A 27,143-nucleotide genomic window follows, 5' to 3' on the forward strand; every position below is an offset into this window, starting at 1 on the left:
ACAAAAAAAATTACATTCTATTTAGGGGAGACAAACAATAAGCAGGAAAAAATAAGTGAAGTATAGTATGTATTATGATGGTAGGTTCCAATGCTACAAATAGAGCAGGTGGAAGATGAATAAGTTCTGGAGACCTAATGCTCAGCATAGTGATTATCATCAATGGTACTATATTGTATACTTCGAAGTTGCTGAGGGACTAGATCACAAATGTTCTTACTACAAAAAAGTATAATTTTGTGGCATGATAGAGATGTTAGAAAATGCTATGGTAGTAATCATACTACAATACATAAATGTATGAACATGTTGTACACCTTAAATGAGTAAAGTGTTATATGTAAATTGTACTTCAATTTAAAAAAAAAAGAGCGGGAAGGGAAATGGGGAGACCATCAAAGAAACAGCATTTCATTTATAAATGGAGTAGCCAAGGAAGAGCTCACTGTGAGATTGCATGTGATCCTTTGAAGAGACTGGGGAGGAAGATGTGATTTAGACGTAGGAACAAATGCTAAGGCCATGAGGGAGGAGAATGCCCAGCATGATCACAGAATGGCAAGGAGGACAGAGTGGCTAGAGTGGGGTAAGCAAGAGAGCAAGTGGTGGGACTAGAGAGATGTTAGGAAGCAGGGCATGCAAGGACTTTGACTTTAACTTTGGGGGAAACCAAAAACAATTAGAGGGTTCTGAACAGAACAAAGACATAGTCTGACCTATATTGTCTAGATTAAATATTAAGAAGTAGATTGTAGCCCTGGTCGGCATGGCTCACTTGGTTGGAGCATTGTGTCATAAACCAGAAGGTCAGGGGTTCCTTTCCTGGCCAGGGCACATAACTGGGTTGTGGGTTCCAGCACATAGGAGAGGTCCCAGTTGGGGTGTATATGAGAGGATATCAATGGATGTTTCTCTCTCACGTTGATGTTTCTCTCCCTCTCTGTCTCCCTCCCTTCCCCTCTCCCTAAAATCAATAAGCATATCCTAAAATCAATAAGCATGTCCTTGGGTAAGGGGGGAAAAAAGAATTATGCTGAAGTACAAGAGTAGAAGCAAGAAGTGAAATAGGCGAATAATGCAATAATCCACCCTAGAGATGACAGTGGTTTGCACCAGGGAATAGTGGTGATGGATGGGATAGAAGGTACAGAAAAAGAGGAGTTAATGATGACTCCACGGTGTTGGTCTGCACTGCAACAAAGGACTGTAGTGCCATTTATGTACCACACAGGGGTTCTGTTCACTTGAAGGATTTGGGGTTCTGCCACTTGGATCTGTTGTAGCCATTTAGCTTCTGTTGAAAAGATGAAGGGCAGTCCTGGGAAGGAGGCTCCCCACTCCCTTGTGGTAATAGCCTCTAAGCATTGGAAGAAAAAGTCTAGCAATTTAGGAACTGTTTGTCATTCTCTAAACTTCGTTAAGGGAAAGTCTCCCTTGTTGCCCTGGATACCAGGTGGCTGGAACCATGCCATTGGTATGTCTGTATATTCATAAGTCGGACATTTGTAACTCTGGTGATGCTAGTACTATTTCTCCTTCTTCCATCAACAAATAAAGCCTTAAAAGAGAAATTCATTAATTTCCTTTTGAAGGAAAATTTAATATTCTAGAATTTAGGCAATTGAATGTTTATGCTTTAAATGCATAAATATTTTTCCAAAAGATGTAGCAATCCTATTACATAATTAAGGCCTTTTTAAATTTCATATTAAGATGGACCTTTTCATTTTGATGTTTACTATACCTAATGAATCAATAAACATTTTAATAAATGTGAACAATAAATATACTGGCAATGTAGGCTAGAATATCAAGTTCCCCATACTCAACATTACCTGTGCTGTTTGAAATGTAGACAGTTTGTCCTTACTATAGTTATTATATAGACATGCTTATTATGGATCATTACTGTGAATATATATAGCATTTTTCCACCCTCCGTCACCTACTAGAACTTTTAATAGAGTTGGCTGAAAAGTATTATTAGCATTATATCTGAAAAAAATAAGCTTTAAAACAAGAAATAAGAGTATTTTATGGGCCCAGCATGCTTTCACTGTACCCCTCTACTACCTAAGAATTAAGATTATTTTAAAATGTTATATAAAGTGTATATGAGTTCCTTAATTAGCAAATTGAAAAATAACATTAAGGGAGCTAAAGTAAGCTGCACTCAGTTTTTCTTTCATAACTCCAAGTTTTAGTGTGCCATTGCTGTTATCTGTTTTTTCTTTAACCCCATATTTTACACATTTATTTGCATTATTTATAGAGAGAAGGCCAAGTGGAAGCAGGGGTCATGACAGCCAGAACATGGTTGAAAGAGGAACCTCAAGTGCACAAACTAGAAGCAGTAAGCAATATTTTCATTTATAGCCCAGACCTCCTAGAAAACATGTACTGTGACAATTTTAGGTTTACTTTCCTTTTTCCTTCATTTTTCAATGTGTAAAGAAAAAGTCTTTTTAAAAAAACATTAAGGACACAACGTTGGAGGACTGTCAGTAAAATTAATAACTTAGGCTAACTTAACCTTTTTTTACGTTTAATCTTTATTACATTCTTTTTCTATTATCATTTAGTCCCCTCGAGCCCCCTCCATGCAGTGGTCCATATACTGTGGTCCGTGTCCATGAGTCCAAAGAACAAATTCAGGAGCACTCATCCAGCATTTATATCCAGAATGGATTTTAACTGTACCGAACTGTACATGCAAAATTAAATACCCTATGTAGGTGACCAATCCAAACTAAATCAATAACTTTTACTGAACAACAAATTAAATGGAAACAGCAATCTAAGTGTACTTAAGATTATTAAATCCAAATATCAAAATTATTCTCTTAAGTAGATATGTAATTTTGAATCCTTGATCTAATAACCTTTTTAGTAATTTGTCATCTCACATGCAACAAAATATATTTGTTATCAAAGGACCTTTTTAAAAGTAAATGACATTTAAAGTAAAGAAGATGTGTAGAATTTTTTCTTATTGTAGTTTCTTGTTTGTTTTTAGAGGTTTAATAAATTTTTACTAGCCCAATGGTTGGGAATATGGAGTCAGTATTTTTCTAAATGTATAGAAATACAGAATATCAAATGTTGACAGAAGTACTGCTAGATAATATTTTCCCCAAAACTCTTACTAATGAAGCCTCAGTCTTAGGAAACTAAAGGATATACTGAATCCTGACTGATGTGAAAAAATTAAATATTGGTTTTAAATTTCTACCAAATTTTGCTTCAAAATATCTTCAGTATTTTTTTATTTCTGGTTGTCAAGACCCTATTCAATCTTATTTTTATTTTTAATTCATTAGAACCACTTTCCAGCTGCAAATTTTCTTTGTTAACTCCTATTTGTTTCTTTTTCAAAGCAGGATTAAAAATGTCTGCTAGACTACAGTGAGCAATAAGTTGTGTGCTTTTCACTTTTGAAGCCAGAATAGGTCCCTGCCTCTGATAAGCTGACTGTTGAGCTCTATCTTTTTCTTATAAATAATTTGGTAATGTGGTTATTTAGTTTAAACTTTTATTTATTTTGGACAATTATCCAACTTGAAAAGAGAAAGAGTGCACCAGACTATAATATCAAATACTTTATATTTGTTTATTAAATGTACTTTTACAAAATACCAAGTAATATACTTGTACAAATTATCTGCCCAAGTTTAATTCCTTTCCAGTACAATAGATGTGATGTCATTATCTTGATGTCTAATATTTCTGTCATTGCTTCCTATATAGCCTGCAGAGCCTGACTATCAAGAATGCAGAGGGCCTGAGCAACCTGCATGTGGTCTATGCGATGATTTTAGTGATGATGAATCAGTGGAAAACTCAAGAATAAAGTCTACTAAAAACAAAGCATCTGACTCAAGTAAAGCTTCAGGTTCTCCTGGACAGCTTACCTTACTCCAGTGTGGTTTCTCTAAATTGCTTGAGACAAAATGTAAAGCAGTTGATGATAGTGATGAAAATATTGCATCTGATGATAAAAGTTCTGATGAACAGCCCACATGCCTTTCAACTGAAGCCAAAGATGTTGGTTGTCAGAAAAGTCAAGTCTCTCTTGGTACTTCAAAACATCAGAAATTAGCCAACATCCTAAGTCCAAATGAAAAATATATTTTTGATAAAAGTGAAAAAATTTTAGAACAGACTATTTCTTCTGAGTCTGATGATAATACAAATTTTAAAAATACAACTGACCACCATTGCAATTTACAGAATGTCACAGAATCGGAAGATAGCGATGTCATCTTTCCCACACAATATACAGCACAGAAATCCCCTAAGAATAGTGTAAGACTTAAAATAGCCAAGGATAAATATGAAGATTCTGAAACAGAAAGCCCTGTAAAAATAGCAAATAATGATGATGATACAAAGACCGATGTCAGAGAAAGTGGACGAATTTCAAAACAATTAAATCCTGTGAACCTGAAATCTATTATGAAAAGAAAAGGTAGTAGTGATATTAGTGATGAGTCTGATGACATTGAAATTTCCTCTAAGTCAAACGTAAAAAAACAAAGAGCTACTAGTTCACTGAGGTTTAAAAGAAAAAAGGAAAATAAAAGGGAACTTGACACTTTCCCTAAAGCAATGAAGAAAGCAAACCAACTGTATGCAACAGATGAAGATTATAATTCTACTGATGATTTTACATCCTCAGATGATGATTTTTCTGTTAGCCACATCGGTTTCTCTAAACAGAGACATAGACCAAAAACTTCAAAAGATAGAATTGGTTTCTCTTCAAAATTTCCTAGCCATAAGAAAAATAGCACTTTTGCACCAAGAACACCAATGAAATTTTCAAATGAGAGCACTGTCAATCAAGAGCAGACGTATGAATCAATGGATAAATTTTTAGGTAACTGCAGATACTTTCTGAAAACTTTTTTTAAATGTATTTACTTTGTGAAATCAAGTAGTTCTGTAAGAGATTCTTGAATTAGCTTGTAAAACAGCTCTCTACAATCAAGATGCTACATTGAGGCACAAATGAGGAACTGGCTGGGTGGCAGGGAAAAGGGAAGACCACCTAGGTCAAGATGGAGAATTTTGTCATGCCCCCAGGACCTCCTACCTGTGCCCCATTATTCTAACTTTTCTAGTAATTACTTTTTTGCATTTTTATTATTTTAATCACACAAATGTGTATCCCTACACATAATTTGGTCTCTCTTTTTTAATTTTGTAGAATCTCTTTTATTCTGTAGTATTTTTCTTCATCTCTTCCATTTCCATTTGATTTATCTGTTGATTGATGGACTATCTATAGGGTTTTCCTCAATTTGAATTTTGCTAATTATGTTCTTTTGGTGCAGCTGAACATACTCCTTTGCCCTCTATATTTCCTGCAAATTAGCAGTATCTGAGACTGTGTCAAACTCAGGTTAAATCCCTTTGACAAGACAAAAGTTACTGTTTGGGAAGTATATGGGAGGCACAAAATGTTTGCTGATCTTTATTTATTTTTTTAAACCTCATTGGAGGACTTTTTAAATTAATTTTAGAGAGAGAGAAACATCGAATGGTTGCCTACTGTTCGCACCCTGACCGTGGATTAAACCTGCAACCTAGGAATGTGCCCTAACCAGGAATTGAACCTGCAACCTTTGGTGTACCTGACTATGCTCCAACCAACTGAGCCACCTGGCCAGGGCACTGTTCTCTTGGCAACCATTGATGCTTAATGCCTATAACTATATTCATTCAGAGTAGCAAAACATTTTCTACTTCTCTCATTTCTGTTTTATTTGTTAGTTAGAATGCCTCTGTAGAGAGATACTTGCATTTACTGTTACCCAGTGATACAGTTCATATGGGGAGAACAGGGAAAATAATTCCTTCTTTACTAGTTTTTAATATAATAAATTAATCCCCTGTCATCCCTAGAGGGAATGATCTTTCTAAAAATCATTATGAATAATTGATTGAAACACATTTAATGGATCTCAATACATTGTAATTAACATCATTATTGAGGCTCAATTGTCTCATCTTTGCACAATGAGAACCTTTGTATGTGAGCATTTTGGTTCCCGAGACCCTTTGACATTATGCTCATCATCTCTGATTGCTATCTGATATTACAGAGTGTTCTACAATCAGCTCTTATATTTTCTGTTACAGGCGAGAAGTCTTGTTTTTTTTTAATGAGAACTCATGTTTCAAGACCACAGTCTTGTGCTAGGAATGATATTGCTACTATTAGCTTGGTTATTATTTCTGGGCCTTTTCAGTGGACAGAATGTATATGTGTAAATACACACATACACATTTATATTTATATCTGTATATAAGTATATGTTTATATGTATTTATGTATGTATTTATATGCATGTTTATCTACACATATGTATTTTTATGTACGATGATTAAATACTTCCTAAGTTTCTATTGATACTTCCATATTTATATTGATAATTTGAGACTATAGAATTTTTACTAAACCTCTTCTGCATTACATTTGTATACCATTTTATCTTTAATGTTAATTCTGGTTCTTAAGCATATAGGGAATGATTTAATTATGTTTCATGATTACTCATTTGTTTTATTCCATACTATATAAATAGGTCATAAAAGTAAAAATAGCAAAACTACTACTTTATGATTCCTGGAAATGTGCTCTTCCGTTTCTTCCTATTTTAAAAGTGGATGTACTACATCTATAGTGTCAGAACAATGCAGACATTGCTTTGTATAGTTTCCCCTTCTTAGACTTAATTTACTTCTGGTTCGCAGGTAACTCACAATTTAATGCTCCCCATTAATTCTTATAGCAATGTTTCTCAAGTCATTTTGGTTGTCAGAAGCTTATTTTCTAGCAGATCCCTCAGGAAGTGCTCATGAGAACAATATTCCCTGAGATTCTTGTTAACAGTTTGTGCCTTTTATACTTAAAAATCATTTTTACTAGGTATAAAATCCTTGGCTCAAACTTTCCTAATTTTAATTATGTAGTTTTATTTTTTTCTGGTATGAACTGTTGTGGGGGGTGTGTGTGTGTGTGTGTGTGTGTGTGTGTGTGTGTGTGTGTTTTCTTAATGCCCAAAGGGTATTTTTCTTTTCATTGATGTCCAGTAATTTTACTGGGTTGTGTTTTGGTGCTTGTCTTAATCAGCTTGGGCTGCTGTAACAAACTACCATAGACTGGATGATTTTACATTTATTTCTCACAATTTCAGAGGCTGGAAGTCTAAGATCAGGATGCCAGCACCGTTAGGTTTCTGGTTAGGGCACTTTCTTATAAGGGTACTAATCCCATTCATTAGGGCCCCGCCCTCAAGACCTGATTGTGCCTTCCAAAGGTGCAACTGCAAATACATCACACTGGGGACTTCAATTTACCAATTTGGCTGTGGGCAGGGTGGGGGGTCATGCTCAGCCCACAGCAGTGTTGGTTATTCTGGGTCAGTATTCTCATAGTGTAGTTTCAACTTGGTTTTTATTTTAGGAAAACTTTCTTGTACTAGGGCTTTTAGTTATTTGTTTTATTTCTGTGCTTCGGCTTTCTTCTTCAGGGACTCCTCTTATTCAAATGTTCAGTCTTCTTTACCTGTCCTCAGAATTCGTCACATTTTCTCAAATCCTTTTTTATATCTTTTTCATCTCTTTTTGCTTTTAAAATATTTCTTCTGTTTCTCTTAAAGCATTATCTATTGTGTTCATTCTGTCTTATGTTCCTTCTGGTTTAGTCTTTAGTTCTGAAATAATATTTCTAATTTCTAATTCTTGACTTCTGTCACTCATTTGTAAATTATTTTCATTCTGATTTATGTTGCCAGTCCTGTGTTTTATTATTTTCTGAAAGTCTTTTTACTTCATTTTGAAATCAGTTACAATTCTAATCTGTTTTGTGAGCACGTATATCAGACATGTTTTCATTGTAGGAATAAATTCTGCTGCTTACTCTCTTTTACAATAATTTTTATGAGATTTGACCCTCTGGCTTACTTTTATAGAAAATTCTCCATGAATTTTTAAATGAGGCAGAATGTAAGAAATTTTTTGTAACTTCACAAGGATCCATGTCTGTGATTTTTATATAGTGTTCCTCTCTCTCTCCCTCTTCCCCGCTTTGCTCTACACCTTCTCTTTTCCTCATTCCTGTTCTTCTGACCCTAGATCCTGCTGGTTTTGACTCCCCTCCAAGAGCTTTTCCTCATTGTGTGGCCATGACCTGAGGGTCCTGGTGGGTCAGTTTGGAAAGTTCCTGAGTGATGCTTGTTCCAGCCACTCAGGCTTTCTTACCTCAGCCCATGCACCCACTCAGCATTGGAGAGTAGAAAACCTTCCCAGATTCACTGTTACCTCCTGTTGGGCCCATTGTCCTTCCCACTGAATACCTGTTGGCTATTCTGGGGTCTCCTGTTCTCGATCTATCAGGTGTCATTCTGTTGCTTCCTTCTTCCTGCACACTAACCCTGATGTCATGCAGAGTATGTAGCTGTTGGGTTTTCCCTACTTCCTTGTGTTTTAGGGCTCATAGGAATATCTTGTCATCTGACTTAGTTGTTAGTGCTGCCCATGACTTTTGGTTCTGCTCTTTAACTGCTGTTTGTTCTCCGGTAAGGATTCAGAAACATTGAAGAACTGCTTCCCCTCCCACCACCTTGTGCCGAGAATCCATTTAATGATGTTAAGAGTTAGCTCAAAAGTATTTGACTCATTCCCAAAGAGCTACATAAAAAAAAAAAAAAAAACTAGTATATAAGCAAGGATACAATTATATAGAAACCTTAATTATTGTGATTAATTTATTTGCAAATCAAGCTTTCCTTTGCAGTTATTAGTAGTCTCATTTAATCATGGCGATATGTATTTTGATACCCTTGTAACTAAGTATTGGACTGTTGTGCTACAACTGCAGCTACAATTCAAGTTTAGGTTTAAGGAATTATTGCGTAACTATTTTTTAATCAGCTAAGGGGGTTTTTTGTTTGTTTTTACTGTCCAAAAAGGTATCAATAGTTAATGTGGAACTAGCGCTATTTTGAGTAAGGCATAAAATCTATCACCAAGATGAAGAAAGATCTTAGTAAATTTTCTACCAGAAGAATCCTTCTGAAGGTTTTAAACTGTTACCATATGCACTCCCTGGTGTTTTGAAATTTAAGGAGAATATTATCTTAGTTGCTTTTTCAGTCATTTTATTTAACATCTTGTTTTCACATGATTGGTGATATTGGTTGAGAGAGGTTCAGGACTGAAACAGCACAAGTGTTGAAGGTCATAATCGAGGTTCATTGCCAAAGCTGTTTGAGAGAGCTTTTACAGACCTCAACTCTAGGTGCCTAGAAACAAAGCAATAAAGAAGTAGCCGTCTTTAAACTTTTTTCAGATAAAAGCTATAAGTTAATCTTTTTTCATTTCCTAAAAAGCTTCCAATTTTTACATTCTCTGGGAATATGTACAGAAAAGACAGAATATAAACAGTAAAATTGAACAAAGCCAACCAAACAAAACTCCCTGGTCATAAACCGTTTGCTCCCACTTCGTCACTGTGATCAAGTACATGTTTAAAGAAACAGATGAGGCTAGCACTGCTCTTTAAATTTGTAAATAATCTTTCTAAAAACCACTGGAACAACAAATTCATAGAAACAACCCTCTACCATGACTTTTCTGCTGGCCAGACTCTCATTTATGGTTTAAGTCTAAGGATTGTTACCTAATCTTAGATGCTGTCATATTGATGAAAGGGAAAAGTCCTTTCCTAGTTACCCTAGACCAACATATTTAAATAGTTTTTCTTTTTAATTTTTTGAAAAAATATTCTAATGTTAATGGGCAAACTGAATGTTTTTCTTGAGGATTAAAAACAAAACAAGCATAACTTATTTAGTATATTGCTGATAATTTTTAAAATATACATGGAGCCATATTGCATCATAATGAGACATCACTTAATAATCACCAATTACCTCCTAGATGGTGTTCAGGAAGTGGCTTACATTCACTCAAACCAGAACGTGATTGGATCAAGCAAAGCTGAAAATCATATGAGCCGATGGGCAGCACGTGATGTATTTGAATTGAAGCAATTTTCCCAGCTTCCTGCTAACATAGCTGTTTGCATTTCTGAGGTAAGAAGCAAAGAGGATGCTGTCATCTTTAGCTTTTATCTCATTTTCACAGAAGTTACTCAACAGGATCTTCTCTTAAGCACCCTCTTCAAAAGTAGCTGCTAAGATTATAAGTGACATACAAATAAGTGTTAAAAAAAAAAAAAAACATTATTTGGGCCCTAGCTGGTGTGGCTCAGTGGATTGAGTGCTGGCCTGCAAATCCAAAAGTTGCTGGTTCAGTTCCCTAACAGGGCACATGCCTGGGTTGCAGGCCACGTCTCCAAATGGGGGCATACTAGAGACAACCGATTGATGTTTCTCTCACACATCATTGTTTCTCTCCCTCTCTCCCTCCCTTCTCCTCTCTCTAAAAATAAATAAATAAGTAAATATTTTTTTAAAAAGCATTATTTGATGCACTGTAGTCACTGAAGATATTTTATAGTACAAGACAAATCAATATCTAAATGTCTAACAACTTTGGGTTGCTTAATAGTTTCCCTCAATAAAAGTTTGCTAGAAATGAGGAATTTGAAGGAATAAGGCAGTTAAATGAAAACCAAAACAAGATTCCCTTCCAAAAATTTTCATCTAAAGTGGAGACACACAAAAATGAGCTTCCTATAGAATTTACTTTTTTAGCAAAAAGATGTTTATAATGTTAAAATTAAGAAATACTTTATGTGGGCTCTTATTTAAATTGCTGTTATATAGAAACAAGTCTTTATATAAATATGATATTTATACATAGTCACTTTCATCAAAGGTTTTAAAAATATTTACTCTCTTTGGCTTATTATCCTTTATTAATTCCTAAGAACTAAGTGTGTGAGGAATAGTTTTCTATCACTCTGTGTAGGAGTTTAAAATGCATGCTGTATAAAACAGTGGTGCTTAGTTTCAAGTTAGCATTACTTTTACGAATGAAGGGAAGAAAATGCTTCTGAACTGCCAGCTTTCTTCATTTATTTGTACCTCAGCTGGTTCAACAAAGGGTTTGGATTATCTTAACAATAAAATAAGAATAGAAAATGAAATTTAGAACCAAGGGAAATACACATTAAACCGAAAGTTGAAGAGTGGGAGAAAGTTAGAATGCAGATATATAGAGCATAATGTTCGTACCCAGATATTTTTTTAAGGACAAATTTGATTGAGTTGCTGGTAGACAAAACAAAGGAAGTAAACTATTTAGTGTGTTCTCAACTAGTTCATTTGAAAACGTGTGTGGGCAGTTTGGGTGGTCACAATGACTGCGTGCCCAATGGCATTAATGTCTGGAGGCCAGGGATACTAAATGGGGCATGGGGGTGAGCTGAGGAGGGGGACATCCTACTTGCCAAGAATTGTTTTGCCCAAAATGCCATAATACCCTGCTGAGCTAAATGATCGTCCTTAAAGGAGGGGAGGGTTGGGAAGAGAGGGGGCAATACCATTTCTACTAAAGAAGAGAAGAGCTTTTCTGCACTTAATATGAAGGAAATTTGTCTCTGGGATCTTAAATGAGTACCACTGAGTGAAGTCAGTTGTCTTTAATGTAGCGTATATGAGATAACAGACTTGGAAAGGCTGTGCTTTTAGTATTTTTTAATGTTATCCCAAGTGCCAGTGCCAAAATTCAACTCATGGAAAGTCATGCTGCTTTTTTATATTCTAGAAATATACAGTCTCTCAACCAACACTGTAGACAGCATTCCTATAGTAGGAGCTATCTGGAAAAGATCGGCAGAAATATACTGGGTTTGCCAGAAATTTGCTTTATTAGAATAAAGAGCATATTTTTTAATAGATAGCCAATTTTTATTAGTTTTTTTTAATGCTCTTTTTTAAACAAACAAATTTTAATGGGAAAAAAGTAAGATAGCTTGGGAAACCTTTGTAATAGGTGTGAATGAAATAATTTAACTGGATATTAGGCATTAGCTTTTATTTAGATATTTTTTAGAGGAGAATTTTACAGGCATATAATTTCTCCCAAAATGGATCTGGGAAGGAACCCTTAGATATAGAAGCAATAAAAAAATCCCTTTGGAACCTTCTCAAAGAACGTTGTAAAAATGAAAATGCTGCAAATTCACTTTGTCTTTAATTGGCAGGGAGCGAGGAAAACAGAATGGAGTTTATCCTTATATTAGCAATGCCAATAGTTGTCAACCTTTTCCAGCCCCAACATTCACAATCTTATCAGAAATTTTGTTTCTTCACAGTGATACTCATAATAAGGGATATTTCTTGCCAGGAAACAAATTGGAGTTTCCTCCCCTGGGATTTCTAATACATCCTTTGAGGCCATGCATCTCCCCCATCACACGTAGACCAACTTAGGAGATCTTTTTCAGGAAAAAGGAAGAAATCTATTGTTTCATGACTAAATCGTGGTTGGTATAACGTATTCAGGGAAGTTTGAAAACCATTAAGCAGGATGCCCAATCTCATGCCACAAGTGCTAGCAGGCCAGGGACTGCGTGTGCAAATATGCTTATTTCAGTGGCTGACTTCTTTAAATCAATACTTGATACAGTGATGGTCCAACAGAATAAAATGCAGTCCTTCGGGTTTGACCTGTACCATTTAATGCGCTGGGTAAATAGTATAGCCATACTGTAATACCTTGAAAGTTGTAATGTATTACATATATACAAAAATTACTCAGGAACAATGTTATAAACTTACCATTAAGTTTTGTCTTGTTTGTTATATGAAAATCAGAGTTTTCAAAACAGATAATGATCATACCTAGTTGCAATGTTTTTAGTTTTTCACTGATGTCAAAAACTAAAGCTACTGTAATTTTGATATAAAAATATAACCCCTGAGATATACCTTATGCTTTTTTCCTTTTGTATTAATTGGAAATAAATAAATAAAAATGAATATAATGAGTCCATCTTCAATTTGTTGAACTCTATAATCTTCCCGAGGCAGAAGGAATTTTGATGATTATAACTAGCCTATGGCATGGACTGTACTCAGAATGTCAAAGAATTTGAATTCTAGCTCTACCTCATACTTCTTGTGTGACAATGAGAAAGTTACTTACCTTCTCTGTGCCTCCATTTCCTTGTGTTTAAAATACGAGTAATTATACTGTTTACTTCAAAAGGTTTTTACAAAAACTAAATTAATACCTATAAAATGCTCTGAACAGTTCCTGATACACTATAGCACTCAGTGAATAATAAGTATTGTTATTACTACCACTGGATAAGACTGTCTTTTAATTCCCCTAGAGTTGTTGACCCCTGGGGGATCAACAAATTAAAATCCAGAAACTGTTGTATGCAACCACATTTAACTATAAGTAAGAGAATAGGTGGTACTAGGGAAACTGGGAATTTGGGCTCCCTTTAAAAACCAAACAAGAATGTTCATTTGAAGAGTATTTTTCAAAATTTTGTATGTGACTATTAAGTTTTGCTTATGAAAATAGAAAGACACTCAGTACTATTGTATAATTTATTTCATGGTAGTCTATATTAGAATTGAAGTTATTAGTAATGCTTTTCTTTAAAGCTGATAGATTTATTTTCTCTTTAAATCTATCAATTGATGTGACGGCTCCTAATTTATCTCCATAGCTGCTGACTGACATTCAGTGAGTGAGACATCACTCTGCCATCATTCTAGTCCTATTGCATTATCTTTACACATAATACTCTGAGTTTTCCTCATTATAATTCTTCTGGAAACTAAATACTATTTCAGTAATGTCAGGGAGATAGAAGATAGTCATGTTTTTCTCTTTACTGAAACTATTTGTAAAGATGGTTAAATTAAGGATTTCTGAAGAAACTTTTAAAATATTATTTTACATAGATGAGATATTGATGACATTTCTAATGTTCATGATCACTGATTTCATCATATCTGGTCAATAGTACTTCCACACTTTTAATGAGTAAATCATTGAAACATTGGTTAGGGATATGTATCTCATTCACTGAAAAGTTTTGCAACTTGCTGTATGGTGGTGGGTGGCAATAATGAATTCGCAGTTTTGAAAAATGTTAAAAATGGTTATGGGAAGAAAGAATAAAGTAAGGTAAAGGGAAATGAAGCCAGGTGAAGACAAAAGAGTCTCATCCATAGTGTTAGAAAAATTTGCAAACCTTCTGCTTTTGAAGACTCCAAAAACCCCCAGACTTCCCACCTATAGTACAGTGTCTTTCATCTGGGACTCACATCAAGAATCTTTTGATTACTGAGAATCCTTCTGAGTGCTTCATGTCTGTCACCAAAGTTTTATTAGAGACCTTTATTTGTATTTGAACGATTTTGTGTCCGTGTGTGTGCACGTGTGCTTCTGCAGCCAGATGCTCGTGTTGCCTCACTTCCTAAGAAAACAAATCCTATGACTCTGTATGGCGGCAGTGCACCATTGACAGGGATCGCAATTTGCAAGTATTTCACTTTCCAAGGAATACTATAGTTGAGTCTAAGTTAAAGCCTTTAACTAAATTGCACGGGAATATACTAAATGGAAAACTTACATAAGAGAGGTAATGCATATCACAATCCTAGACACAATTCTGTGGTCTTTCAGTGCCACAGTTTTTCAATCCTTTTACCATAATTCTTGATAACCAAAATCACAAAAGCTGTGACCCGCTTTTCAAATTCAACTACGTATTAAGAAAAGGCCTAATATATATACTACTATCTTTTCTATCTTTCCTTTGGTTTCTGGTAGTTCATACTTTTATAAATAATTTTTACTTATAGGACACACTTTATAGATGTCTTGAATGAAAACCTATCACTCCTAACATAAATTTCTAATTATACCTTTGTTATATAGTATTACAAACAATATAAAATAAGAGCTCATTTTGCCTTAAATTGTACTTGGATATTTTACAACCATTTCTGAAGACGGCTTATTTGGAAAGATGAGATGTCTGATGATAAGAGAAAACCTATGTGATCTAGGGTTCAGCTCAGACCAAAAAAAAAATGTTTTAAATATTTGAAGGAACTGATAATACCTTTATTAGAGTTAATTTATTCTTTTGATATATGGAACTATGTCGCAAAACTTAGCTATACCTGTTTGTGATGTGCTGGGTGCCTCACTTTTTCAATCAACTGCATGTTTTCAACTTAAGTTTACTTAAAGTTTTCTGAAAAGAAATGTACAAAGACAGCATTCAATTAAGGATTAATCACTATGGCAACTGAGATGTGGTGACTGAAAGGGGGAGGATGTATTCTCCCCTCAGTTTCCTGCCAGCTGTCATAGTCAACCTCTGCTGCCTGAATCCAAGCCAAAATATAGACTGTGACCAACTCTAAGAAACTATATCTGTATTTTTATAAATTGGTACAAGTATCAGACTATAAAAGAAGACTTAATCCTCTGAATTGGATGACAGACACTTGGCACTCTCGCCAGTATTTGACAGAGAAATAACGGGCCGCTTTGTAGTAAAACCTGGATTAATAGTAAACCCTTCTTTATGTTATTGCAGTGTGGTGTAAATGAGAGAACTAAGCATGCTGTCAGCCTGGGGGTTGTGGGTGGCGCGGGAGAGAGTGCCTTTTATATAACCAGTGCAGGTTTAAGCTCTTCATAATACTGTAAATACAAAATATTGTGTTAATAAGAACTTCTCTTTCTTGTATTTGTATTAGATTGGCATTTTGTAGATGACTTAAAGAAAGGATTTCTATGAGCTATGGTGGATTTGACTGCAGTATGTTTATACAGCTTTCAGAGTCAGCAAGGAAGGATGGACTGTTTATAATAAGCAGAGTTTGGGACGATACAGCATTCCATTATCCTATTTTTCAGGACAGTGAATGTCATGATGGTTTAAAGTAATTGTTCACAAATGACTGGTTTATGAAGTAGTTCAGTAAGTCAGGTTTATGGTTTCAGCATGTAATGAATTTAACTCTTACTGGGTGGGATTTTTCATGGTCTTAGCACTTTCCTTTCTATAGCTAGATGTTGATGTTATGGTGTTTGTATCAGGAAGTTCTTTCAAGTAATTTTAATAAAGATCAAGTTTTTTTTAATTGTGTGTATATACAGGGTGGGGGAAGAATAGATTGACAGTTGCTCATGTGGAGAACAATACAATAAATAATACATCCCAAAGGAGAACATGAGTACAATAAAATAATACAATAATCAATAAATAATAATACCAGAATAGACCATTTTGTTTACTCACAACTGTAAGCCCACTTTTGCCCCACCCTAAATGTCTAAAATTATGTGACTAGTGGCATAAAAAAGGGCTTTTGTGTTTCTACCTTTAGAACTAGGATTGATTCAAAAAGATAGTTTGTCATTTGTGAAGTGCATCTATTTCCTAGTCAAAGGAAGGAGAATCTGGTGTTAACTATAAACATACATACCTTTTCCCCGCCTGGCTGGTGGCTCTGAGAAGCTGTGGCCTCCTTCCTCACAGTACTGTTAGCAGGACTAGCAGAGTGATGTGACTGATGTGTTCATAACACATTCCACTCCCCAAAAGAAAGGTATTAAAAGTACTCATAATATAATATAATTTTTATTGTATAAAATTTATAAATAAATGCTTATTTATTATCAGCAGAGGTAATGAGTGAAAATCCCTGTGTTATTCTCTACAATGTCCTATTATTATTTTTGTTGTTAAAAGTACCAGTAATACAGTATGTTAGAATACCATAAAGGATATCTAGTCCAGTCCCCTAATTGTATAGACGAAGGACTGCCTTGAACTATGGCTGATTTGTCATGGAGAATACTATAGAAAAACACTGTATTTGAAAGGAATCATAAATTAGTCATTGGACCAGACTAACAAAAATAATCTTTCATTATTAGGAAACAGTCTAATTCTTCTTCTAGCTTCTTCTTTGCCACTGTTCTGATTGCATACAAGATAGATACGGCTCCTTTAAACAATTTCTCTGTTTAGAATAGCTGAAAGATTCTGATATTTAAAACAATACTGTTTCTTCAAATAATGTCTCCTACAGAACAAGATAAAGATATAAAGCCTCGTTGAACTCTGATTGACTCTACCTAGTGACTTAAAGAATGTTAAGCACTTAGCCCTTTTCAAATTATATTTTATCCCTTTATGAAAACCATGGTATCAATTGGACATGGCCACTTAATGGAAACACCTATTGCCTTGTCATCTGAGAATCCTGCCTCCACACGTATGAATTCTGAATTTTTATAGGATGAATAAAGCAAAATTATAAGGGTAAGGAATCATAGTATTTTAGAACTTGAAGGATTTCTGGAGACTATTTATTTAATGCAAACATCTTATTTTACTGATTTTTTAAAATAAGAATGTAAGTAGCTTCCATTAGGCTCAACCGTGGCAGTTAGCTTTAATCCTTATAGTGCCAACCCCTCTGTCTTCTCTTGGGCATTTTCCCCATTTCCTTTGGTTTCTGTTTTGTGTGGGAGGTTTTACCTTTTTTTAAAACTCCATTTTACTTTTCCAATATGACAAATCAATCTAATTTTCCAAGCTAACTTGCCTGTGAAGAATTATTCTCACTTTAGCAAGTAAAAATTTTTTAAGTGGTTTAAACTGCCTTTTCCATGAATAACTTCCTTAGTTTTTTTGATAATTTGATAGTGTTCAGGGTTCCCACTGAATATATTTAATTGGCCAGAGGAAGCAGTCCCCTTATCTGAATGAGAAGTGTTCTCAGGTTTGCCTGGCATTCATGTCTTTGATTAATTCACTCAGTCTGCACCTCCAATCATATCATCTGCTGTCTGGTCCTCCATTCTTGGTGAACTCAATTCAAGTTTTGCTCTCTCTCCATGTATTTTACAAGCCACTGAGGGATCGGGAAGGACCATGGTGTACATGTCTATAAATACCACCACTTAGCAACAGGCAGAATAGGAGTTCACAAAATGTTTACTGTTGGTAATTCCTGCACAGAAGTACTACATAAAGCAGATCCCCACAACCATTTTCACAACAAGTAAGGGCTCCTTATCTCTTGACTCTACAAGTTAATGATAAAGTGGGTAAAGATTTTAGTCACTCTAGAACAGCGTAAGTGCTGTTATTCTTCACCTTTACTCATTATTTGTCATCTGTTGGCCATAGTGCTGGTATAGGAAACCCGCTCAAGAAGTGAGAACATGGAGAATGGTGTCAGAAAGATATCTCTACCCCTAAATGACATTGTGAGTCTTCTTCATCTAGCACTAGTAAATCTGAGAAGCCACTGTGAGGCTTAATTTTCTGTTTTCCACACGTCTTTGAAATGTCTTGTGTTTTTTTCCATGGCACACAAGGTCTAACCTGCTTTTCCAGTCTCATTGTGAAATACTCATTCAGGATTATTGACATTATGTGCCAGGCACTGTGCTAGACACCAGAGATATAAAGGTGAATAGCCTTCAGCTTATGAGCCAGTCTCCAAGCATACCACAGACTTCTTTTACCTTTCTGTGCCTTTGCTTCTGTGGTTCCTTTGTTTAAAATTCCTTGTCACCTGTGCCTGCCTTTTGAACTCCTCCTATCCCTTGTATCATCTGTGACAGCTTCTCCTTAAAGCTTCTCCACAGGCTATACAATAGGTCACTAACTAATTAAAATATCAGCGAGTCTGGAGGGGGGCTTTGCCAAGGCAGGTGCTATAGCCCAGCGGCATGTAAGGATTTGGGCTCTTTCATTTTCTGCCCCCTCTGTCCTTAGTAAGTTAATTTTTAGTCAGTCTCCAGGCCTTTTTCTCCAGCTGCAGGGTAATGACTGAATCTCAAGAACTCATTTCCTTGTACAAATGAACCCAAAGACAGGAAGGTGTGGCTGACTTCATTTATTAGGGAGGAAAATCATTCTGGCAGAATGTGATTGACTTGACTAATCTCAGTTTATCCCAGAGAAACAGAGAGAGTGATGCACCTTCCCTGAGCACATGTCTAAGAGAGCCCCCGTTTTGCCCAGACAACAAAAACGGAGGCAGTGTCTGTTGATAGGTCATCAACCATACCTGATAACATTTCCCTGGTTAGACTGTGAAATTCTTTTTGCATTAGGAACTGCATCTTATTCTGTCTTTTCTTCCCAGAACCTTCTGATTTTAATTGAGTTTCCATTAGATATTGAATAAAGCCTTCTCAAAGAGATTCTATAAGTAAGAATGTGAAAAAATACTCTAATTTATTTGTGTAAGTGTAAATTCTTGTGTAGTAGATTGGCTTTTGGTGGGATAAATATATCTGAACTGTGGTCCTTAATATAATATGGAATTCATAATATTTTTATAAATTTCCCTATGAAGATAATATTCATTTTAATGTAACCAGGGTCGATTCTTACAGCTTTTATGGCAAGGTTGTTGGTAAGTTGATGTTGTATGTTAAAAGTGTCAGTCATCTTATAGCCAAGTTACTGTCAAAATCAAATTAATTTGTAAATAGTTTTCATGAGTATTTAGCATTAACTACTGCAGAGTAAAATTACTATCTTATTATCTTATTATCGTATTCAGTATTTAAGGATATCTTATTACTATTGCCAGGTAAAATAATAAATGCCTTAAGAAGAAAAACTTTTTGCCCTTGCTCGTATGGCTCAGTGGATTGAGAACTGACCTGCAATTGAAAGGGTTGCCAGTTAGATTCCCAGTCAGGGCACATGCCTGAGTTGTGGTCCAGGTCCCCAGTAGGGGGCAAGCAAGAGGCAACCATGCACTGATGTTTCTCTCCCTCTCTTCTCCTCTCTCTAAAAATAAATAAATAAAACCTTTTAAAAAAAGAACTTTTTACTTTGTTCATAAAAATCATTTGGTAAATATCTCCCCATAATTATTAGTTGTGTTTTATAAGTTTATATTTATTTATTGAGAGCCTGTAGAGCACATAACTCAGGATTCAGTACATAAAATATAAATATGGTTGCTTTCTAGATTAGAGACATATATGATCTACTTAAATAGGTAAGATCTAAACAATCAAAAGAGTCTTCAACAGTATAGGGGCCCTACCTATTGGAAAAGAGGGGCTTTCTTTTTTCTTTCTTTCCTCTCTTTCTTTCATATCTTTCTTTTCTTTTCTTTTTTTTTTTTTTTTTTTTTTTTTTTGAGAGGGTAGGGGCAAAGGAGACAAGAGAGAGAGAGACAGAGAGAAACATCAGTGTGAGGGAGAAACATCAATCCATTGCCTCTCACATGCCCCTCGACTGGCACCATACCTGCAACTCAGACATGAACCCTGACCTGGAATCGAACCCATGACCCTTTGCTTTACAGGACAACATTCCAACCAACTGAGCCACACCAACCAGGGCTTAGAGTTCCTTCATTTTGTTGTATTTTTTTGGAGGGTGAAATTAAAATCTTTGGCCTACATACAGGATTGCTGCTTCTTGGTTTGGTATGCTGTGTGTGATTACATAAAATCTTAAATCAAGATAGACTCAATTTACATAATAAATGAGAAATTGAAATAACAGTGCAAGAAAAATGTACTCAAGGAGAGTTTCATGAAGCTGGAACTCCTAGCATGGATAAGAATATGTTGGGTAGAGGTGAGGTTAAACAGATTTGGCACCAGAAATGAATGTCATGATGTGTTTGGCAATAAAGAGAAGACTGACCTAATCAGGCTACCTTATACTGGACAACAATGAGAATAAAGCTGCACAGGGGGTAGGGAACAGACCATGAAAGGTCCTCCATTCAGAGAAATAATCAATAAATGTTAAAATGACATGAACAGATTGAAATGTTAGAGTTACTCTGGCAAGTAACTTTCAACATGTGCAGGTGTCTAACCATGTCATGGCTGATGAAGGCCAGGAGCCAGGGCTGGAACAGGTATGAGGAGGGACCTAAAAAAATGAATTATCTTCTGGAGGGCAGGCCCCTTATAGTATAGGCTTCCCTGCCAGGTGAGTGTTCTAGGAACCCATCCCTATCAGTGTGCCAGCTGGCGTTGTTGTGAGAGGCTGTGTTCAGCTTCAGTAAATTTCTTTTGAAGACTCTTTCAACACATTTGCCCATTTCATGATGGGTGATTTACAAGTGCACCTGCCCACACCTTTCTGAGTGTTTAGCAGTTTTTAACAAAACAGCATGACTCCCATGCCCCACCCTCCCTCTCCACTGGATCTCACCCTGGTGACTTTTTTTTGTTTCCTGGATGGAAAAACTCATCAGAGAAAAACATTTTGCTGATGTGGAAGAGGTGAAACAAAAAACAGCAGAAGCACTAGAAGAAATCAAAATCAATGAGTTCAAAAACTGTTTTGAGCAGTGGAAAAGTCAATGGGTATATTGCATCAAATGGAAAGTACTTTGAAGGTGACTGAAGTTTAAACATGTAGGAATAAATACATAAGCTTTTATAAATAAATTCCAGCTTTTTGGGGTCCCCCCTCATAGATATAGTCATTAATCTAGACAGTAAAGCTGGGTGAAACCAAAATCTTTTGATGATCCTGGTCAAATGACCGATATGGAGGTATCAAGTATGTGCTCGGTGAAGGCATGCCAGTTTCTTGTAGACAAGCAGTTCTCCAAATGTGGTGCATGGGCCCATGAGATACTCAGGACTCTTTCAGGGATCTGCAAGGTCAGAACTATTTTCAGAATAATGCTAAGTGCCCTTTTCACTTGTTGACATTTCTACAAATGGTGAAAAAGCAATGGTGGGAAAAGTGCTGGCAGCTTACATGGCCCTAAATTGTACTTGTGGTCATTGGATTCTTTACTGTCACACCTTTACAGAAAAAGAAAACTGTTTTCACTTATGAATATCCTTGATGAAGCAGTAAAAATCATAACTTTATTAAATCTCAACATTTTAGTTCTCATATTTCTAATATTCTCTTTGATGAATTAGGAGGTGTACATGAGCACTTGTACAATTCATCTGCAAACTGAACTGGCCACTTTTTCATGCAACACCATGTTGAACTTGAAAGAATAACCAACAAACAAACTTTGGTTAAATTTAGACTTGTGTATTTAGTAGGTATGTTCTATAAAGTGAACTTAGTATGTCATTTTAAGAAAAACAATAGACAGTAATTGTTGCCAGTGATAAAATTCATGCTTTTAAGTGAAAATTAAAACATTGAGCCATTGAGCCCTGGCTGGGTGGCTCAGTTTGTTGGAGCATCATCCTATACACCAAAAGGTTTCAAGTTCAAACCCTGGTCAGGACACATACAGTAGGCAAATGATCAATCTTTCTCTCACACAGTGATGTCTGTCTGTCTGTCTGTCTCTCTGTCCCCCTCTGCAAAATCAATAAAAAAACATACCTTAAGGTGAGGAAAAAAAACATTGAAAAGCTTGTATTCACACCATGACCATGATGCCTTCCCCATAAAGACTTTTCTGATGCAATGATGACAACAAAAATGATTATATAGTGCTCCATAATTGAATGTGTCAACATTTTGAAGATCTTTACAACTCAGTTAATCAATATTTTCCAAATGACCAGTGACTATACCAAAATCATGCATGGTGGGCACAGGGGAGCCGGGTGAATCAGCTAAAGTACAAGATATACTGGTAAATTTTAATTTTATTTATTTTTGTTTATTTTTATTTATTTTTATTTTATTTTTCCATTACCATTTATCCTCCCTATACCCTCTTCCACTTCCATCCACCCTCCCTCCAATGAATTAATTTTAACAATATAAAAAAAATTTACTGATATGGATTCCTATTTTATATAGCCTGAGTTTTTATATAATATCAAAAATAAGGATATCTACAATTACTTGAAAATGCTATTAAAATATTCTTCTGATTTCTACATATCTGTAGGAAGTCGATCTTCTTCATATACTCCAACCAGTATAGCATGTAGCCACAGATTGAATGCAGAAGTAGATAAAATAATCCAGTTGTCTTTTATTTAGCCAGATAGTAAAGATGTTTGCAGAAAGTACAGTGTAGCCACTCTTCTCTCTCATTTTTTTGTTTGTTTGCTTTGGATAATATAAACTTTGATGTTGTTAAAAAGAGGTCTTTAGGTTAACATGTTAGGTTAGGCTTATTCTTATTTTTAATGAATTAATATATATTTAAATTTCCAATAGCTATAGCCCATGTAAACAAAAGAACTTTGCTATCCTCAATAATTTTTAAAATATAAAGGGTTCTAAGACCCAAAGGGGACCAAAGTTTTGCATCCCAAAATGTGCTTTTGGGATATTGATTTTAAAGTGGTTATTAAGAAATAAAAGACTCAGAAACAACCTTTGACCCTCCCTCTTCCTATCTAAAGGGAATTCAGATAGGAAAACCTGCTTCAGGAAGAGAATCTTCTTAGCGTATTCACCTTAGCCTATTCAAATCAAGTGTGTCAGACAGAAAAGATCCTAGCAAAAATCGGCTTGCTAGATTTTCTCTGTGTCCCATTCTTTCTGGGTGGCCTAGCAAGAATTTCTTTGCCATATGCTTGCTCTTTCTCCTCTACCTGTGAATTGCCTACTTCCTCTTGGATATCCCAGACCCTTGCCCCCACTTACTCTTTGTCCAAAATGACATATAAGCAAACCTTAACTGCCCATGTGTCTTTGGGTGTCATATCTGTTGGCACACCGAAATGTACATTCAAAAAAATAAATATTAGATGATTTCTCCTCTTTATCTGTCTCTGTTAATTTATTAGCCCAGCTAGAAGAACTTAGAAGGTGGGAAGAAAGGGGTTTTGTACCCACCACAGACCAAAAAGTTCCAGAACTGCTGTTTAGATCATATGAAGGGAGTCATATATATGTCCTCATGGATCATGTTTCAATTGGCCTTTCTCTGTGTGAAAGCTTTACTTCCTCTTCTATATGACTCATGAAAACATATCTAGAATAGGAAAGAGTGAAATGACATGGTTATAGGGAATCTAATTTAGTAAAAAGGAATCATTCAGAGTTTTAAGTACTTCAGTAGTAATTATTATTTATTAATAATAATAAGTCTGCATCATACCTCACAACTAGTTCCAATGTCTCAGTGTCTTTTGTGGCATGTTGTTTAAAATGTTCTTCCCTAGCCGCTGGAAAGCCTTTGGTGGCCTTTTCACCAAGACAGCCTACACTCTATCTGGAGGCCACTGGAAGGCAAGCGGGTGCAGGAGCCTGCCAAGAAAGGTTTTTATTTTTTTTTTCCATCAACACCACCGTTCTGTGATCTTTTCATGTAACAGGTATTATTTAGTATGGGACTTTCAAGTAGTCTTTAGTGAAAATTTTACAGTGATATAAGTAAAACTCAATACAAAGATTGAGCTTGAGATCAGGGCTATAAGATGCTAAGGACCTATTCATTGCTACTTACTGGAGAGTCTTTAAAGACTGGTAGAATTGTGAATTTTAAGTATGGAAGAGACAGATGTGAGTCCCAGATTCAAATTCCCCATCCTCCAAATTCTGATGGGGCTCAAAAAGATACAAACCTCCCCCAAGTTTACACAATAAGTGTCCGGGTAAGGCCTGGACCCAAGGGCCTATGGTGCTGAATCCAGCCCTCAGGCAGCCACCCCAGAAGGCTCTAATCCTTCTCTAGACTTTGTCTGTAGGAGTATTAAAGGGACCTTCTCCCTGATCTCCTGCCTATGGAGGACTGGAGGTATTAGTGAACGCACCATGTGGCTCATCAACAGGCTTTGGTGAAGGTAATTGCCACTGTCTCACCTGGCCCTTTCCCACAGGTTGACCACTGTAGTCATGAATGGTGGTGCATTCAGCTTAACAGAGTCCAAGGAGGTGGGGCTTACAGCTCACGTGTTTCTCTCTGTAGCATGTGCTCCCCCAAGGCTGTCACTTCGTTCTGTCTCTTAAATAGGTTTCTTGGATGATGAGAAATGGACCGTTGTGGATAAAAAGGAACCTAAGCTGAGGGCAGTCATTCTAAAGTTGTCCTTATGTGGCTCACTCAGAAAGCAAAGTAGTGTGAAATATACACAAGTGGGCAGAAGGAGGTTTACGTTTGTAATTACATTTGTAATTACATTCAGAGTTGAATGTAATTTTTAACATATACAGAAAACTTGACTTTAATATATGAGGTCTGTACAGAAGGTATCCCACTACATAATATGAAAAATAGAGACACTGATGAAGATACAAGAAACATTGCAGATAGGACAATGACACCTCAGTCCTCTTCAAAGTGGGCACCTTGGGACCTCATGCCTTCTCCTAATCACCATCAGCTGCCCCATCATATTTTCCTGAATCTCATCAACGGTCTGTCTGAAATCTCTTCCCTTTTAAAGGTAATTTTAGTTTTGGGGAAAGCCGGAAGTCTCAGGGAGCCAAATCTGGGCTGTAGTGGGCCAAGTTACTTGGGAGATTTGATGTTTCACAAAAAAACCCTGCACAAGACATGATGCATGAGCAGGTGTGTTGTCATGATGGAGCTGCCAATCACCAGTTGCTCATATCTGGCCTTCTGAATCATCTGATAGTTCCCACGAGGGAATGTTCAGGCTTAACACAAAATTCTATGCAGATTCATTGCTCTACTTGCTCAGTCATTTTGAATGTGATGGCCACACAGTACACATGCTGACTCAATAGCATCTATTGCCCCCACTGACTAATACAATGAAGTCGTCATTGTTCACTCATGCACATTCCAGTCCAGTCTCCTTGGCTGCCAGGTTACATCAGTGTCCTGCAAACCATTCTTGTTATATTAACAATGGTTGGCCTTTTTCCAGACAGACTCATGTATTTGTGGTAGGTCCTCTAACCAGCTGGCTTTTCTCTAGTGGGAGAGTGAAGATAATTTAGGGTAGTTCATAGTTGCTTTAGGTTTTTGTCGAGTGTTGGAAAACATTCCTACCACCAGTCAGATATCTTGAATGATTACCTTGAGGAAAGACTTTTTCACACTTGTGTGACGATCCTTAAAAGTTTTTGTCATTTTAGACTCTCAGATGCCATTTGAATAAATTTACTTGCATGCAGTATGTTTTTATAGTACCCCTGACTCCCTGCTTTGCACAAAGACAAGCAAGTTTATGACTTATTATGTGTTTACATGGTTGGCCCTTACCCAAAGAGAGATTGCTTTTTAAATCTTTTGTTTGAACAGATGTATAAACAAGAGTATTGCTGCTTTTCAGACATCACTAATTAAGGTTTAATGAAGAAAAAATGAAAGAGCACTTGACTTTTTTTAGGCTTTATGGGAAAGTTGGTGTGATCAGGTCAATATGAGGGCCTGTGGTCACATGGTATGCCCCCAGGTGGCAGTGACTGTGGGGCGGTTTATGAACCTCTGTGCCATTCCCAGAAACAAGGTGTAGATCAAAGAGCTTTCCTGACAGGCAGATCCTCCAGTGATCTTAGAATCCAAACTTCAATGATTCCTTCCACTCAGGCTGCTCAGTGGGTCAGAGCCACCAGGACCTTCTAATGCTTCCAATTGTCTCAATTATTAATTAAGCTTAATCATATGGTTAAGGGAAAAGCTGTACATATAACTTTTAAATGCACATTGCTCTTTATTCTAGTATATGCTGCCTATAATGTGTTTTCTAGAGAAACCAGCTCAGCATAGTGATTCATTCCAAAATTGCGTAATAAAACATTTCAGTAATTTCTGGTAGCCAACTGTGGACAGTCCACCCATCCTATTAGGTTGTTCTGCTTCATTGTGTACTGTACCTTCCAGGATTCCTCTTCTGCAGGACAGATGAGCAGAGGAGAAGAAATCAGCAGTTTCTGCACCAGCTATTGATGAGTCTTCAGAATTAGCCTCAAGGAGGTTCAGAACGATGGCAGAGATTACAATAATATTTTGCCTGCCAAAGTGGAACTAGAAACTGTTCATGACTGCTTTTGAAACTCACTCTCCTGGATAGTAACATTTCTTGCCCTATTTTTTACAGCAGGGGTGGGTATGGGAAAAATTGATTTCTATCAACTTTTCTCATTTATTTGCTGTTCCTACATAGGTGCCCTCTACAGTGCTTTTAGTAATTTGCCTCCAAAATTACTTTTTACTCAACTATTAATAGATTTTTTCTCTTCCTTAAACATTCTCTATACTATTCCAGTGAAGTTTCCTAGTATATAAAGATAGATTTTCTATGTAGCAAAGTCATATGGC

General features: G+C 36.1%; 1 protein-coding gene across 7 annotated transcripts in view; it reads left to right on the forward strand.

Annotated features, from left to right (window-relative positions):
- ERCC6L2 (ERCC excision repair 6 like 2) overlaps positions 1-27,143 on the forward strand; it is a 156,363-nt gene that overhangs the window by 110,576 nt on the left and 18,644 nt on the right. For 5 of the 7 annotated variants that reach the window (XR_004902152.1, XM_028531466.2, XM_028531468.2 and 2 more), the window contains 3 exons: positions 2,273-2,353; positions 3,748-4,879; positions 9,949-10,103. Coding sequence is in view for 6 of the 7 variants with exons in the window: in XM_028531466.2 (XP_028387267.1) it covers positions 2,273-2,353; positions 3,748-4,879; positions 9,949-10,103 (1,368 nt within the window). In the remaining variant the exon portion in view is untranslated. Of the gene's footprint in view, positions 1-2,272; positions 2,354-3,747; positions 4,880-9,948; positions 10,104-15,716; positions 17,393-27,143 lie in introns of those variants that run through there. The other 2 variants (XM_036021482.1, XM_036021486.1) reach the window with 2 other exon arrangements.

Source organism: Phyllostomus discolor, chromosome 3, assembly GCF_004126475.2.
Source record: "Phyllostomus discolor isolate MPI-MPIP mPhyDis1 chromosome 3, mPhyDis1.pri.v3, whole genome shotgun sequence".
NCBI classification, from domain to species: Eukaryota; Metazoa; Chordata; class Mammalia; order Chiroptera; family Phyllostomidae; genus Phyllostomus; species Phyllostomus discolor.